Consider the following 16,715-nt stretch of genomic DNA (forward strand, 5'->3'; position numbering starts at 1 on the left):
GGAGACACTGATCTCTAAAACACGTTGGGAAGTATTTTTCGTGTTTTGCTTATCCTGAATAAAACTGTACTTTAAGGATCAAGCTGAGAAGACTTGTGGATTATTGGGAGTGAAACGAAGCACTTGATTGTGTTTGGAAATATATATATATATATACACATACATACATATACACATACATGCCACTCCTCTGTAGTTATAGTTAGGATTACCAGAGATAGTAATTCCTCAGAGTTTTTACCATCATTAACTTTTTGGCTGATGTACCACGGTACATAGCGATGACAAATTATTATGTAGGTCGTTAATGACTGGCTTTACAAACGTTAAAGGCTGCCATGCCGTTTTAGGGACATTTTGCCTGTGTTCTGCGTTTCATCCTTAGATTTAGGCAAGTATTAGGTTTGACATTATTCCCCTACTTATTACCACTTTATTATAGTGGTAGTAAGTAGGGGAAAAATATTTATAAGTTTCTATATATTTTAAGGTACTGCCTCAGGAGCGCTGCGGTACCAAAAATAAATACAAAATAAAATGAATGTTAAAAAATGAAAAATACACTCTAGTACCTTATATTTTACAAATACAGTGCACTACAATGTATTTTCCATTGTAACATATTTAAATCTTCACTAAATAGTCTACAGAGTACAGCGTAATACCTACAAATTACCACAGTACTTAAACCTTTTGTTTTAAAAAATGCACAATTCTCCCTAAACTCTTGTAAAAATATGCAGAAAATTATAAATATATTTATATACATGTTAACACTTTAACCCAAACTTCAGAAGCACGCAGACAAAATGTGTTGAAAATGACATGGCTGCCTTTTATATTGTAAACACAGCCATTAGCCAATCACATACTGCCTAATCGTGTACTTTTACAGTGGTATACTGTGGCACAATATATAACTAAGTATTAAAAAAATTAGAACCTTAACACTACTTACACTATTCACCCATACTACCAGAAATTACAATTTACACAAAATAATCTATTTTCCTTTCACATCCGTTAACACACTTTGATGCTACGTCTCTTTCAATTACCACACTCCACTGTACGCCACTACACTCAATGTGACTCCAATCTACGCTGTTACACTCTTTGCCACTCCACTCTACACCACTGCACTCTACGCTACAACACTCTTCGATCTTTCTAATGTACGATACTCCATTCTACTATACACTATTACACTGTAAGCCACTCCACTTCACATCCCTACACACCAGTGACACTCAACGTTATTGCACTCTGCACCACTCCACTGTATGTTACTCCACTGCATGCCATTCCACTCTATGCCACTCCACTCTACTCTGTGCTATGCTATTCCACTGTACGCTACTCCACTCCACCCCACTCCAGTGTATACTATTCCACTGTATAATATTATATATAATTACTTCTCCTCCACTACCAGTTTACCTCCAGAAATTTGGAGATCCTTCCATGGTTAACACTGCTGTTGGTTTTCACCCCAAATTAGTTGGTATGAAGCTAATTTTGATCTCTGATACCTACAGTATTCTTGTACTATTTTTGGAGGTATTTTCCTCCAGGGAGAGTTTGGAGTTAGAAATCTTATTTTACTTCACTGACAATGATTGGGATCATTTAAACTGGGGAAACTAGTTATATCTTTGCTACTTGTGGATTTTATAACAGCATACATGTTTATCAGAAGTGTTCTAAAGACGATTTCTTGAACAACGTTTTTACATCTTGGAAAGTTCATGAAGCAAAAGAGTTATGTAGGGTTGTGTGAAATGTGTGTAATGTAACATTTCCTGAAAATTGCATAAAGCTATGAGTAGTTGCGCTAAATGCAAGACTGCATTCGGCAATATATTTTAGCACAAAATGTGTCCTTGCATCCATTGTGGAGGTTGAATTTTGTTCTAAAAAAGCACAATAAACATAATCGCCGCATACAGGAGCCACTTGTGTTATGATTATTCAAATTGTTTAGTGTGTGCTCTAAATTTTTGCATGCGGTGGTACTTATTGACTCCACATGGAGTAATCAAGTAATTTCAGGAATTCTGCTTAACACAAAATGTACGTGAACTACACAAAAGTATGCCCACATAGTAAAAATGTCACCTAGGCCTAAAGTTACTTCAATGAAAGGAGAAGTGGAAAATCTTACCTGATTGTTTCTGGTACGTGTAAGGGTGGTATCAATTCCATCTAGTCCTTTTTAAACTAGCACGGTCCATACTCTCCAAACAATTTAATTCAACCTTAGCAACGATAAACTCTAAGGAATGCCCTGTTTCTTTAGCATGCAGATTAGCCTTGCTATAATCTTTGTGCACTTTCTTACACAGTTAATGCCATCTTTTTTTAGAATCAGTTACAAGAGCTTTGGTAGTAGATATGGATTTGTTCTGAAAATGTGTTTTTATTTTTTCTACATACATTTGCACTTGTCATGTTTGCTAATGGGTTACCTTGTTAACTGATCTGCTAAACTAATCCTCTGAACAGAACACTTTTCCTGCACAAGACCTTTCCAGTAGCAGTTCTTAGAATGAATTAGTAAAGTTGAAAGGCCTGATTTTCTGTCAGCCCATAAAAATGTATACAGCAGTGAAAGTCTTTGCTTTTACCTCCAGAAAATCCTATTTCACAACTCTTTTGACATATTTGCGACTATTTCTGATAGTTGCTTGACAAGCACTTCTAAATTATTGACAGAACAGCAACTCCCTACCCTCAGTTGGAACCCTTAAAATAGGTTTATAAATAACATCATACTTCAGATGCTAATCTGTCGAACTAGATATTGAGATAATTAATTGCACTACACATTGAACAAAATCGCCACCCTAATGTATGGGTTGTGAAAGGAGGGTGCCAGTGAAACACCACAAGGGAAGTAATCTGAGCATGATGTGCCTCATTGCCTTGTGAGTGTGGTAGTTCACACCCTCATTCCGCCTCTTCCCCATTCTCGCTCTCCCCGGGGCTGCCTAGTTCAGCCAGAAGCGGTGGTAACGCCTGGTCACGCCATCTGTTATTGTAATGAATGTCTCATAGGTGGAATCAGGGCTTTAAGTGGGCCGGGTCTCACCGGGGTTGAAAACTGGCAGTTTTTTAAAGGACGCTGCTTCGAAACAGGTCTCCATCGGGCTCTGTTTTGTGCCCTGGCACAGGCAGTCCATTTTTGGGTCTCGGCCTGGCGAAAGCAGCGCATGCGCTGCCCTGACATGCAGAGGCCTTTTGGAATCGATACGATTCTAGCGTGCACCCGGGGAGAGAAACGAGACAAAAGATGTGCACAGGGGATTGGATGCGTTACTGGCAGTGTGATACACTGGGGACTTTTTTTTCTCGTGCATATGGACAAGACGTGCACACGTGCGCGCGCATGACGGCGTGCTTTCGTTTTCCCTCCCTCCCCCCCATCTCCGACTTAGACGTCAGTCAGTGCGGTTCTCAGTTAGCACAAACAGGCCTCCTCGCTCGCGTTCTTAGAACAACGGGCGGCATCCCCAACTGCCCCATCCCGTTTCTTTTCCCTGCACTCCTGTCCCCTTTTATTCTTCCCCCAACACCCTCCCTCCCATGTTTCTTTTTTTGTATTTGCCCTTGTTGCTTCTTTTCCTTACCTCACACCACTTCTCTGTGTTTCTGCCCACCTTTCCCCCAACCCCTTATCGTGTCTCCGCTACTCATGCTGATTGATGTATTGCTTTGTATTTTGTTTTTTATATGTGGGGTTGATTGTAAAACCTTCTCATATTAACATTTGCACGCATATATTCCCACTAACATGGTATAAATCTGCACCCAGGATAGCATACATCTACTCTGCTAACCAGCTCACTGTATCAAACAGACCGGATTTTTGCATGCATGTTGTGTTAGCTATCCGTGTTGATGTTGCGTTTCTTCCTGGCTAGATTGTGTGCTTTAAACTGCGCTTGTAAACAGAAAACCTGTACTGCGCATCTCACGGCAGACATACGCTGCTTTTCTGTAACAAGGGCACTATATGGACATGTGGAAGGTGGAAGTGCCATACCCTGGCTACTTCTTCGTGGCGAGGCTGCTATTTCCTGGGGCAGTATACCATGAATGGGGTACTGGCATGCTGATCTCAGACATTGGGCCATACGACCCCAAAGGGCCCTTCTTCTCCGTCATGCGAACTTACTTCCTTTGCGGTCACAGGGCCCACACAGTACAAGGCACCTTTCGCATGCGGGACCTTGCACTCTTCATGGGACATGTGTCGGGAGAGTTCATTAGCTCTCAATGCACCATCACCTCTTACCACTCTGCCCCAACCAACTCCATGCCATAAAGTCCGTGACATAAACTCCATATGAGAAGGTCATTGTTGGTTTTCTCAGCCATCGGTAGGCGATCCAAGCAATTCTTTTTTGAGAACGTATTGCCCCAGAGAATACTTTGTTTTTACTGTGAGGGTCCTCTCAGAGATGCCCCACCCCACACAACAGTATCTAGCGAAAGTCATACAAATATTAGTTCAGGAAATGGCCGAAGTTGCCCAAGGAAGCAATTGGTCAATTAAGCTCAGGTTCATGAAAAGTAAAGTTGAGATAAATCAGAAGAAAATAACGTCGCCCAAAACAAGTTCTTCGAGGTTGAGTTGAGGTGGGGGTGGGTGGCTCAAACATCTGTCCCTCCCCCCAAGTGATTGTGCAGCGCAGATTAGTGCTGGTCATCACACATGCCACTGACCTGCTTATTTTTTGCAGATCATACAAATGGAAGGACATAATATGGCTTGCACTGCCAGTCCACTGTGTCTTGAAGCTGTGATGTCCATTCATCTGGGTTTATTTCCGCGTTTCGTTTCTCTGATATCTAGCCGAGCTTTTCTCACTAAAAAGAATAACACGAAACGTAAAGACATAAAATGCGACTGGAAGTGAATGGAGCCCGAAAGCACGCGGAGCAGCAATTAGCGCGCCTACACACAATTCCTCTCTGTGCTGTTTACTGAATCTCTGTTGCACACAGTTGGGGAACGCAGATGGTGATAAATAAAGACCCTTTATACCAGCAGCCGTGCATGGTAGTCTGGTTTTCTGAAGTCACTTTCCTTGAATCAGTGACTTGTACATTCATGGCAACTTCCCATGTCATCCCATGTTTGGTGCGGACGCGGTTCTTCAGCAGATAAAGGCAGCTTGCGCATCACGACGGGTGTCTGTGAGCCCACACTGCAGCAGGTTACATTATTAACACGAAAATATCCCTGTGCTCACAATTGAGAACACTTTAGAATGTACCATGTGATGTCTTGGAGGACGCTGTCGGAATTCTCCGCAGGCCCCTTATCCAGACATTCACAGACTCATCTTTCTGTTGCTTACAACACAATGACCCACATTATTTTGGTTTGTATAGTGCTGCATTCCGCACTAGTGGTGTCATTGCTCTTTAAACGTTGGTTCTTATGAGGGCAACCTAAAGAACAAGTTACTTACCTTCGGTAACGATGTATCTGTAAGAAACATTAGTTAGTTAGATTCCTCACCTTAGAATATCCCCAGGCGTCAGGCTGGACCCGTAAAGATTTTTGTAGCAATGCGTCGTCTGCGTCTCCGCGTCCGTCGTTGGCGTCATGCGCCGGAATGACCTCATCGGAGTACTTAGACGCCGCCCTCGCGCGTTGACGTCAGTTCTTGTACATAGCTTTCCGCGCCAGGAACGCAGAGCCATGCAAGAGACCAACACTGGTGCCAAAAAGTCTAGGGCCCTGAACAGGATGACCTTAACCCTAGATGTCGGTTCGCAGAACGGGGAGGATGGGTGGGTTGGTGAGGAATCTAACTAACTAATGTTTCTTACAGATACATCGTTATCGAAGGTAAGTAACTTGTTCATCTGAAAGAAACACGTTAGTTAGATTCCTCACCTTAGAATAGATACCCCAGCAATACCAACCCCGGTGGTGGGTCTGCGAACCAAGATCACACCAGAAAGTCCTGGAGAACAGAACGGCCAAAGAAGCCATCGCTCCGGACTTGGCTGTCCAGGCAATAGTGCTTGGCGAACGTGTGCAGTGAGGCCCACGTCGTTGCCTGACAGATGTCCTGCAAGGGAACTCCCCGTCCCAGGGCAGTAGTCGCCGATGTTGCCCGGATGGAATGGGCTCTCAGCCCAACAGGAGGGTCCTTTTTCGCCAAGGAGTAACAAACCTTTATACACAAGACGACCCACCGTGAGATGGTCCGCTTGTGTACAGCCCTCCCCTTCTTAGCACCTACGTATCCAACAAAAAGTTGGTCGTCCACCCGGAACTGTCTGGTGCGGTCCAAATAAAAGGACAGCGCACGTTTGGGATCCAGACGGTGGAGCCTCTCTTCCTCTTTCGAAGGATGAGGAGGCGGAAAGAAGGTGGGCAATGTGACAGATTGCCCGATCTGAAAGGGGGTCAGAAAGAACAGAAAGAAAAGGAGGCTTAGATGACAGAGCCTGGAGCTCACTCACCCGTCTAGCCGAGGTGATGGCTACCAGGAAAGCAGTCTTAAGAGTCAGAAGACGTAGGGGACAATTGTGAAGAGGCTCAAAGGGAGCGCACATCAGAAAGGTCAAGACAAGATTCAAATCCCACTGAGGCATTATGAAGGGGACAGGAGGGAACATGTGAGTAATGCCTTTAAGAAAACGCGAAACTACAGGGGATTTGAAAAGAGAAGGCTGATCAGGAAGCCGTAAGAAAGCAGAGATTGCAGAAAGATAACCTTTCATGGTGCCCAGAGCAAAGCCCTGTTGGGCCAAAGAAAGAAGTAAGAGGAGAACCTCAGAGTGAGGGGCGGAAAGGGGATCCACAGCCTTTGCAGTGCACCATGCCACAAATTTGTTCCACCTGCAGGCGTATACCGATTTTGTGGAGGGACGCCTGGCTGCCAGAATCACATCACAGACTTCAGGAGGAAAGTCAAATGGCATCAACTGTCGCCGCTCAATCTCCACGCATGGAGGTGGAGACTGGACAGGTTCGGGTGGAGGACCGTCCCCTGCTGCTGCGACAGAGGTCCTCCTGAAGAGGCAGTCGTACCGGAGGATCGATTGACATACTGAGTAGCTTGGGATACCAGTACCTTCGTGCCCAATCCGGAGCCACTAAGATGACTTGGGCCCGGTCGCGCCTGATCTTCTTCAGCACTCTTGGCAGAAGTGGTATAGGCGGAAAGCCGTACAACAGACTGCAACTCCACTCGCGAAGAAAAGCGTCTCCGAGCGAGTGCCGCCTTGGAAATTACAACGCGCAGAACTGCTGACATTGCGTGTTCTCTTCGGTGGCGAATAGATCTAACCAAGGCTCTCCCCACTGCAGAAAGAGACCTTGCGCCACGTCCGAGTTCAGACGCCATTCGTGATCCATCATGCACCGGCGGCTGAGTTCGTCTGCTCTGGCGTTCAGAGAGCCCGCCAGATGTTGAACGACCAGGATGATGCCCTGGTGTTCCAGCCATGTCCAGAGGTGCAGAGCCTCCTGACAAAGGGTCCACGACCCCAGCCCGCCTTGTTTGTTGCAATACCACATGGCGGTGGTGTTGTCCATGAACACCTGCATGACACTTCCCCGGACAGAGGGAAGGAAGGCTTTCAGTGCAAGCCGGATCGCTCTCAGCTCCAACAAGTTGATATGGAGTTGAGACTCCGCCGGAGACCAGAGGCCTCTGATCTCCGCCTCTTCCATATGGTCCCCCCATCCCAGGAGGGACGCATCCGTCAGTACTACGTGCTCCGTTTGGGGTAGGGAGAGGTATCTGCCCCTGACCCAATCGCGGTCCGTGAGCCACCACTGCAACTGTTTCGCAGTGCCCTCCGAGATCAAGACATGGTCGGACAGATTGCCTCGATGCTGGGCCCACTGAAACTTCAGGTCCCACTGCAGAGCCCACATTCACCACCTGGCGTAATGCACCAACAGGATGCAGGAGGCCATCAGCCCCAGAAGCCGCAGCACCAACCTGACCGAAACCCAGGATAGAGGCCGAAAGATGGGAATCAGAGCCTGAATATCCCGGACCCGCTGTTCCGGAGGATAGGCCCGGAACTGCGCCGAATCTAGAACCGCTTCGATGAAAAGGAGCTTCTGGGAGGGTCTCAGGTGTGACTTCGGCACATTGATGGAGAACCCCAGCAAATGCAGGAGGTCGGCCGTAGTCTGGAGGTGGGAGACGACTGCCTGGGGCGAGCCCGCCTTCAACAGCTAGTCGTCGAGATAGGGGAAGACTATAACCCCCGATCTGCGCAGATGAGCTGCGACCACCGCCATCATTTTCGTGACCACCCGAGGGGCACTGGTGAGACCGAAGGGGAGCACGATGAACTGAAAGTGCTCCTGACCCACCGTGAACCGCAGGTAACGCCGGTGGGCCGGCAGGAAGGGGATGTGAAAATAGGCGTCCTGCAAGTCCAACGCTACCATCCAGTCTCCAGGGTCGAGGGCAGCAAGAACCTGAGCTAAAGTGAGAATCTTGAACCGTTCCTTCCGGAGGAAAGCGTTGACGCTCCTGAGGTCCAAGATAGGGCGTAGGCCCCCCTTTGCCCTTCTTGGGAACCAGAAAGTAGTGGAAATAGCAACCACGACCTACTTCTGGACCAGGAACGCGCTCGACGGCCTCCTTGGCCAAGAGGGCCGTAACTTCCTCCCGCAGAAGATTCAAGTGATCCCCCGACATACGGTGGCACTGCGGTGGCATGGCTGGAGGGGTCGTCTCGAAGGGGAGGAAGTAGCCCCTTCGGACGATTTGCAGCACCCACCTGTCCGATGTGATGGATCGCCAGTGGAGCAGGTGATGGCGATCTCTGCCACCCACTGGCGTGGAATGGGCCTGAAAGCTCAGACTACGAGGGCTTTGAGGCGGATGCTGCCGGGGTGGATGTGGACTGACCGGCACGTTGTCCTCCAGTACCGCCTCGGCGGAATCCACGTCTGCGACCGCGTGCAGGTTGGTTCTGCGGCCGGTGGCTAGGCGGACGTGAGGAGGCGCCCCTTCCTTGGCCACGAAAGGTGGAAGTTTGCGGGCGCGGGGCCGAGAGACCCAAGGACTTGGCCGTAGCCCGGGAGTCCTTGAAACGAGCCAGCGCACTATCCGCCTTCTCGCCAAAAAGGCGAGTGCCATCAAAGGGCATATCAATGAGGGTACTCTGGATATCCCCCGAGAAAGACGTGGACCGCAGCCAGGCATGGTGCCGGAGCGCCACCGTGGTGGAAATCGCCCTACCCAGCGAGTCCGTGGTGTCTAGTCCACACCGTATGGCATGTCGTGCTGCATCTCGCCAGTCAGCAAGCGCCTGGGAGAGACGTGTCCGGGCCTCCTCCGGACACAGGGGCAGCACGTCCTCCACCGTATCCCACAGAGAGTGGGAGAAACTGTCCAAGAGGCAAGCGGTATTCAAAGACCGCAGGCCCAAACTCAGGGAAGAGAACAGCTTCTTTCCGAACTGCTCCAACCTCTTGGATTCCCGATCCAGAGGAGCGGACGGGAAGGAGGATTGGGCAGTTGAGGCCTGGATAACCAGACTCTCGGGGGTGGGGTGTTGGGACAGGAAACTGGGGTCGCCCGGAGCAGGGTGGTGGCGCCGGGCCACGTTCCGATCCACAGGAGGAACTGTGGAGGACTTGGACCAAGTGCCCTGCAGAACGTCTATGAGGGCCACATTGAACTGCAGCAGAGGATCTGTGGAGCTTGCTGACGGTTGAAGCACCTCTGTGAGGATGTTAGTCCTCACGGCCACAGCAGGCAACTCGAGCCCCAGGGCTTCGGCCGCCTTGCGCAGCACCACTGAGCAAGCTGCACCTTCCTCCGAGGCCACAGTAGGAGGAGAGATGAAACCAGCGCCCGGGTAGGTGTCCAGACCACTGGCATCCCCGAGTTCGTCTGCCCAGTCCTGTGAAAGTTGGGCCTGTCCGGCCATAGGGTCCTCAGACCCCTCCCAGTCGCCCCCGTCATCCGATTCCTGATAAACAGGAGGAATGATCGGAGCCGGGCGGTAGATGAAACGCTCATCCATCGGCGTCGGGCCCGGACCGGGGCTAAACCGGGGAACGGCGTCGTCCGGGGACGGCGGCGGAGGCAGAACCGGAGGCGTCGTGAGGTCGAACGGCGCCGGCAGAGATCCAGGCCTGGACCTGCGGCGTCGAGACCAAAGTTGCCGACGGTGCCGGGGCCGGAGCCGCCGGCACGCAAGGTCACCCAGTCGAGCCCGCGGGGCCCGAAAGCGCGCCGGCAGGCGTCGACGGCGGAGCCAGGCCCCTCATGGCCGAGAGGAAAGCACTGACCTCCGCCGGAGTCGCGTCAGTCCCAGGGACTGGCGGGTATGGAGACGGACGCAGCTCCTGCGGCTCCGATGGAGCCGCGGGGGTGGGACCACCCTGACCCTCGGCCGAGTCGCGCGACCGGCGAGGGGAGTCCGAAGAGCGGTGTCGCCTCTTGGACTTCTTTGATCGTTTCGACTTACCCAAAGACTTCGAGCCCGACGAGCGATGATGGTGGCTGCGGCTCCGCGACTGGTCCTTGGACCTCCTCCTGGACCGGCACCGTGAACGGCGCGGAGCCGAGTGCCGAAGCTCGAGAAGCGTACGGGACCGCTCCCGCCTAGCTTTCGAGGTCAAGGCCTGACAATCGAGGCACGACTCTGCGTCGTGGTCGGCCCCCAAGCAGTAAAGGCACCGGCGATGGTGGTCCGTCACCGACATCAGTCGATGACAGGAGTCACAGGCTTTAAACCCAGGCATCCTTCCGGCACCAGAGTCGAGTCGACAGAAGACCAAAAAGAGTCAAAAAAGTTTAGTCAAAAAGTGACTAAGGGGTAAGCTCTTCCCGGATCGGCGCTGTCTGGCACGGAAAAAAGAAGAACTGACGTCAGCGCGCGAGGGCGGCGTCTAAGTACTCCGACGACGTCATTCCGGCGCACGACGCCAACGACGGATGCTGAGCCGCAGATGACGCCTAGCGACGCGCAAGGGGTATTGCTACAAAAATCTTTCCGGATCCAGCCTGACGCCTGGGGATATTCTAAGGTGAGGAATCTAACTAACGTGTTTCTTTCAGATAGTGAGATTTCCGGATAGTGCCAAGTTGTTATGCCAAGTTGTTATGAGAGTAGATGCTTGGTTACAAAGGCGCTGCTTTAATTGGGGGGCATCACGACAGGTGCTGCTTTACAGCATCACAAGCTCACTGTGGCATGTAGAATCCACGAGTGGTTTCAATTGGATAGAACTGCCCTTGTTTAGCCCCCTGCGCTGTATAGTTCAGTGGCAAAAACTATATTATGCTACAGTACAAGCTTTTTTTAAATGGACTTTCTGTCACGCACTTGCACATTTCTTTCCAATCACCCTTCATGTCAAAGTTCACTGATGTCCTTAACTTAAACTAGGCAGTGGGTTGTGAGGTTGCTCTTTCCCATTTATTGTTCATTGTTGATAAAGGTCAGTGTTAAAAAATTAGGACGGTGTGAGCTTTAATATCCATGAGAAATTCTCAAACCCAATACAAGCATCTTGCAATTTATGCAAGTCACTTTCAAAATGAGCTAATCTAGTTGAGCAGGTTAAGTCAGCATTGTGTTTAATTTACTCTTATTTACAGATTCATGCATTGGTAGCTTTCCAGGCATAGCCCCTTAGCCTCATTTCACAAGTCTAATAACATATGCGAAAGAATCAAATTAATATGATAGAATAAAAGTTTCCAAAGTTAGAACATTACCTTCCCCCAGGAAACATACTTTAAAAAAAACTTTTATATAGTGCGAACTAGACCCGAGACATCGGGTATCAGAGCGTTTTACATGAGCACCAGTTTTGTTACAGAAGGACACATTCATTTTTGTTAGGCGCGGGGAGATTAAGTGATTTGCCCAGAATCACAGGATTTTGAGCGTCGTTTCCGAGACTCGAGCCCCGTTCCCCAGCTTCGAGGTCGACCGCTCTAGCCATAAGGCTACATCCTCTCCCCAACTTACTTTACTTACTCTTGATCTTTGCAGAAGCCGTGTTTAACGTGTTTCCAGCGTGGGAACTGTCATGAACAAGCATTAAAAATGCAATAGGTCTCGCCTTTTATTAAGTTAAAGCCATTTGCTTTGCTATACAATACCATTAGCAAAGCAAATGGCTTTACCTTAATCAAATGCAAAAACAACAGTTGATGGACAGAATGCAGAACAATGTCATACAGTCACCCAGTACAGAGATCTGGGCCTAAATCCATCCTTTTTTTGCTCACCATGCCGTTCCAGTTTGAACCCAGCCATGTGCAAATCAGTCTTGACCCTGTGCCTCATGGGAACAGTCCAGCCCGAACTGCCACGCCAGGTCCTCCCAGGACTAGAAACAAGCATCCTAGGACCACCCAGACGTGGGTCCCTTGCTCACTGTGCCACTGGATTCAAGCTGGCCTGGCTGAAGAAAAGTGACATACCCTGAAACCGGTCCCAGGATGCTTGTTTCCGGTCCAGTGAGGACCTGGCCTGGCAGTTCGGTCTGGACTGTTCCCATGGGGCACAGGGTCAAGACTGATTTGCATATGGCTGGGTCCAAACTGGGGTGGCGTAGTGGGCAAAAGAACGACGGATTTAACCCAGATCTTTTGACTGGGGGAGAATGTTTGCATTGTCAGAATTCCGTCCATCATTTGTTTGTTGTAACAATTAACTTAATGAAAGGCGAGACCTATTGCATTTTCAATGCTTGTTTCCTGGACTGCAGTGACAGCAGGCACATCGATGTGTGTGTGCTCACACTGCTCACTTCTCACTAGTGGAGAAGTTACGGCATGACGTCATGTCAGGTAAGCGTTGTAGGGGGAAGGGAAATCCTTTAAAGAGTCATTTTCTCTCAGGATTTCCCTTCTCTTTTTGAAGCTTAGGAGCAGCAACATTGTCGTGGGGTCACTCCGGCTTTAAGTGGATTGTTTTTCAATATTATATACAAGCCATAGTTGCTGCATATTTATCTTATGCAACTAACAACCATTGACAACGCCAATAGTCTTGACTTGTTGTAGGTATGATGTTACTTGTTGTAGCAGCATACATCTGGATGCAATGACAGAAACAGCAAAATAGAAGTTAGGTGGAACACTATACTAAACACAGATTTTTAGCTTACATGTTTAAAGCCACGCCCTTAATTACATTGACCACGTCGTTTTGAGAGACACCCCCCCCCCCCCGGCCCAGTTTTTTCATCCCACTTAAAGCCCTGGGTAGAATCGTTCTTTTTATTATTATTATTATATTAGGTAATAACGACTAACTAAAGGTCTCTGCCAAACGTCAGTAAAACAGTGAGCAATTTCAAATAGTCTGAGACATAAAACAAAAGACTGCAATTATAAAACTGTCGTTACGTCCTATAACAGACCAACAGATTGTGGAGTTTGACCTTCAGTAAGGGGTTCAAGATTTTCGCTTTTTACAATATGCTTTAAAAATACTTGGATCATTACTCACCGTCCATCAAATCTGTGTTTATTAAAAGCAATAAAATAAATGTGACGGCTGAGGCAGTTATTTTCAGGTTTTTCCGCATGTTGATGGCTTATTTCTGCTCCGATGGGAAACGCAGTATCACTTGCTCACTGCAATGGAAGAAAAACATGACTCAAGTTATACATTTAAATATAAATTTCGATGGTTCGCAAAACTAATGTATGTTGTGATGGTGCGACGAGCTGACGATAAACAATGCAAATACGTAACCACTAGGGGTCACCAGAGTAAAGGAAATAAAGTCTACGACGCCCTGTTATGCTCAGTTCTTTCTTTCATGCACTGCTGCTCTGCCACTGCAAGGGGTTTTCTCTACTGCGCTTCTGGCCGTAGAAATACAACTATGCACCGACTGCTTCTCTGTCCCTTTTACCGCCCCATCCATCCGCGATGAACTACTTCGTGCCCTCTATAGTCCACTCGCCCCACCCCCTTCCTCTCTTCTCCCTTTAACTTATATCACCCGAAAACTTCACCTTCTCCCTTCCCCATTTGTACCCCTCTCCATCTCCCCTCGTCTCTTTCCTTCATCCTTACCTCGCCCTCATACTTCTATCTCCCTCTCTTGGGCCTCTCTCACTCACTCCCTTCTGAATCTTTCTCGTCTCTGGCACCTCACACTCTTCCTCACTCACGTGTTCCTTCCCGCACCTCTTCTCCCCCAGCGTCTCGCTTCTTCCTTCTCATCTCCTTCCCTCAGTGCACCCTCTCTTTGACACCGCCCTCCTGTACTTCTCTACCCTCTCCTATCTTCCCACCTTCATTCCCCCTTTCCCCAGTACCTTTCCCTCATATTGCCCCTCAAATGAAACTCTCACTGTTCTTCCCCTTCTCCCACCTCACATCCTACACCCAGGGCCAGATCTAGCAGGTTTGTGGTGCAGGGCAGTACAGCAAGTGACATGCTGTGCTCGCTGCCTTGCGTGACAGGGAAAGGGCAGGAATGTGCTGTATTAATACAGTAATAATGCAACATACATAGAAAGAGGAAAAAAACTAGAAGAAATATTTCTCCTCGCTAAGCCTCTCCTGCGGAGGCATATATCTTAGGCGCATTCCCAGGTTTACAAGGTCTTGTAAATCTGGGATTGCGTCAAAAACCATGGGAGTTGTGTGGGAACATCCACACAATGCCCATGGAACGCCTACCCAGGGCACAGTAATGCAAAGCAGCTGCTTTGCCTTACCGCATATTTTTGGAGGCACTCAAAACCACGCAAAGTTGCGTGGCTTCAAAAATATGACTTACGGTTTGCGTCACTCTTCTACCACGTAGTGTCATAAATATGGCCCCCAATACTTTTACCTTTCATTCGCATGCATCCTTCTCACAATCCTTTCCCTCCAGCTCTCCCTTGCACGGCTCTACCTATACCACCGCCTGACCTCAAACTGCCCTCCCAAGTTATATTGCACTACCCTCCCCCACTTTACACAAAGTCTCTCCCTCTCCTTCTGAAGCCTCTCACTCTCATACGACCCCACAAGCATTCTCACCCTTTGCACACCTCTCCCTTACCCCAACAGTCCTGCCGTCATCTCTCAGCCCCCGTTTCGCCCAAATCCTTTCTGCACTGCCCTCGTGCACCTTTGTCCCCTTGCATTTCTCTACCGCATATCACCCCTACTTAGCACCTCTGTTTTTCTCACCCCTCAAGCATTTACCCCTTTGCCTCACCCACTTCCTTCACCCTCTTGACCTCTCCACCTGTACCCCTTCTTACCATCCTGCATCTCTGCTCCTGACATTCCTTGCAGATTCCTCTCCACTCCTCACTTCACCAATTAATCTCTTGCCCCTGTCTTTCCTCTGTTGTAGCACATTTTCACCTGCTGAGTCTTTTTTCTGGACCAGCCGCCTATTGTTGGCTACAGCACTTTTTCTGAAAATAATTCCAGTCACATGCCCCTTTCAAATGTAATCCCTCTTGTTCCCTTTTTTCCACTCTCCTGTTACTTCTAGTGCTTTGAGATGGTCTTAGAGCAGCATTAAGCTCTATACAAGCACACGATAAAGCAACAAGTCCTTTGGTCAGCATCTATGGGTGAATGCATGTCAGGTGATCTATGTCCATGGGTGCATGTAGGAATGAGTACATGGGGGCTGAGCTCAGTCTGCTTGATTTTGTCTGTCCGTGGCTGCAGGCGTGTTGGACTAGGAGTTGCTGATGCTTGTGAATATGTTGTTCTGCTTGCATATTTGTAGGCATGTGTTATAAAACATGGCAGACACATGCTGGAAAGGTAAACTACAAATTCAAGAAATTAAAAACAAAGAAGTATGTCAGCGCAAAAAACAAACAAACAAAGGAGTGGCCGAGCAACACTTTGCCCCTGCCAGGCCCTTGCAAAGAAAACAATTCACAAATGGAGCAGGAGGGGGAACACAGAGTGCGACAGCACAAAAAATGGAAGCGAGTGGCCTGGCAGTACTTTGCAGATGCTGGGCCTTGTAGGAATACTATTAAAAATGAAAATTAAAAAATTAACATGGGAGCGGGTGGGGAGCATTGAGGAGGGAAGTAAAAGAGAGCCCATGGGGAAGCGAGTGCTAAATGAAAAAGCAGGGAGAGAGAGACAGGATACATGTGCATTCCGATGGAGTAGCAAAAACACACACAAAAAGAGTCCGCTTGCAGTAGCAGAAACACACAAAAAAGAGTCCTCTCAAATCTTCAGTGGAAGGATACAACTCATCCAATCAGAACGCATTGAGAAGAAAATGTTGGGTGGGACGACCATGCGAATAGTAAGGAAAGCCACCAATTCAAGAACAGACATATGACGTAGAAACAGACATGCTGTCATAAGCAACAGGCAGTCACAAAGCCCATTCCAAACATGATGTATTGTAAAACAAAAGGTCTGCCAACAAACATCTAAAACTGTCTGGAGCGGACACCTTAAAACCTAGATGGGACGAGCTTCTCATGAATGGCCCAGGCAGGATAACTTGAGGCCTTCCTGACATCACCTTATGTCTGCCTATCACACATCAAACCCTGTGCCCCCTGCTGCACATTACACAAAAGTGATGCCATGCTGTGCAGCATCCAGTGCTCCCAAGAGGAACAGCACGTACACATTACACAGTGTTCCATTGTCAATAGTACCTTGTGCTCCCCTCGGGCTGCCATTACATACAGGGCCCACTGGCCCTGTTTTTGCTACAGTGCAGCTTAAACTGGCTGAGAGTAGAA

The 16,715-nt window shown here is 48.5% G+C and overlaps 1 protein-coding gene across 4 annotated transcripts in view; it reads right to left on the reverse strand.

Annotated features, from left to right (window-relative positions):
• The window catches only part of LOC146864068 (prolactin receptor-like), a 620,035-nt gene that overhangs the window by 96,737 nt on the left and 506,583 nt on the right, over nucleotides 1-16,715 (reverse strand). For all 4 annotated transcript variants that reach the window (XM_085630985.1, XM_085630991.1, XM_085630988.1 and 1 more), the window contains one exon: nucleotides 13,477-13,604. In XM_085630985.1, coding sequence (XP_085487111.1) covers nucleotides 13,477-13,555 — 79 coding nt within the window. In that variant the 5' untranslated portion in view covers nucleotides 13,556-13,604. The remainder of the gene's footprint in view (nucleotides 1-13,476; nucleotides 13,605-16,715) is intronic.

This window comes from Triturus cristatus, chromosome 2_1 (genome assembly GCF_964204655.1).
Source record: "Triturus cristatus chromosome 2_1, aTriCri1.1, whole genome shotgun sequence".
In the NCBI taxonomy this organism is placed as follows: Eukaryota; Metazoa; Chordata; class Amphibia; order Caudata; family Salamandridae; genus Triturus; species Triturus cristatus.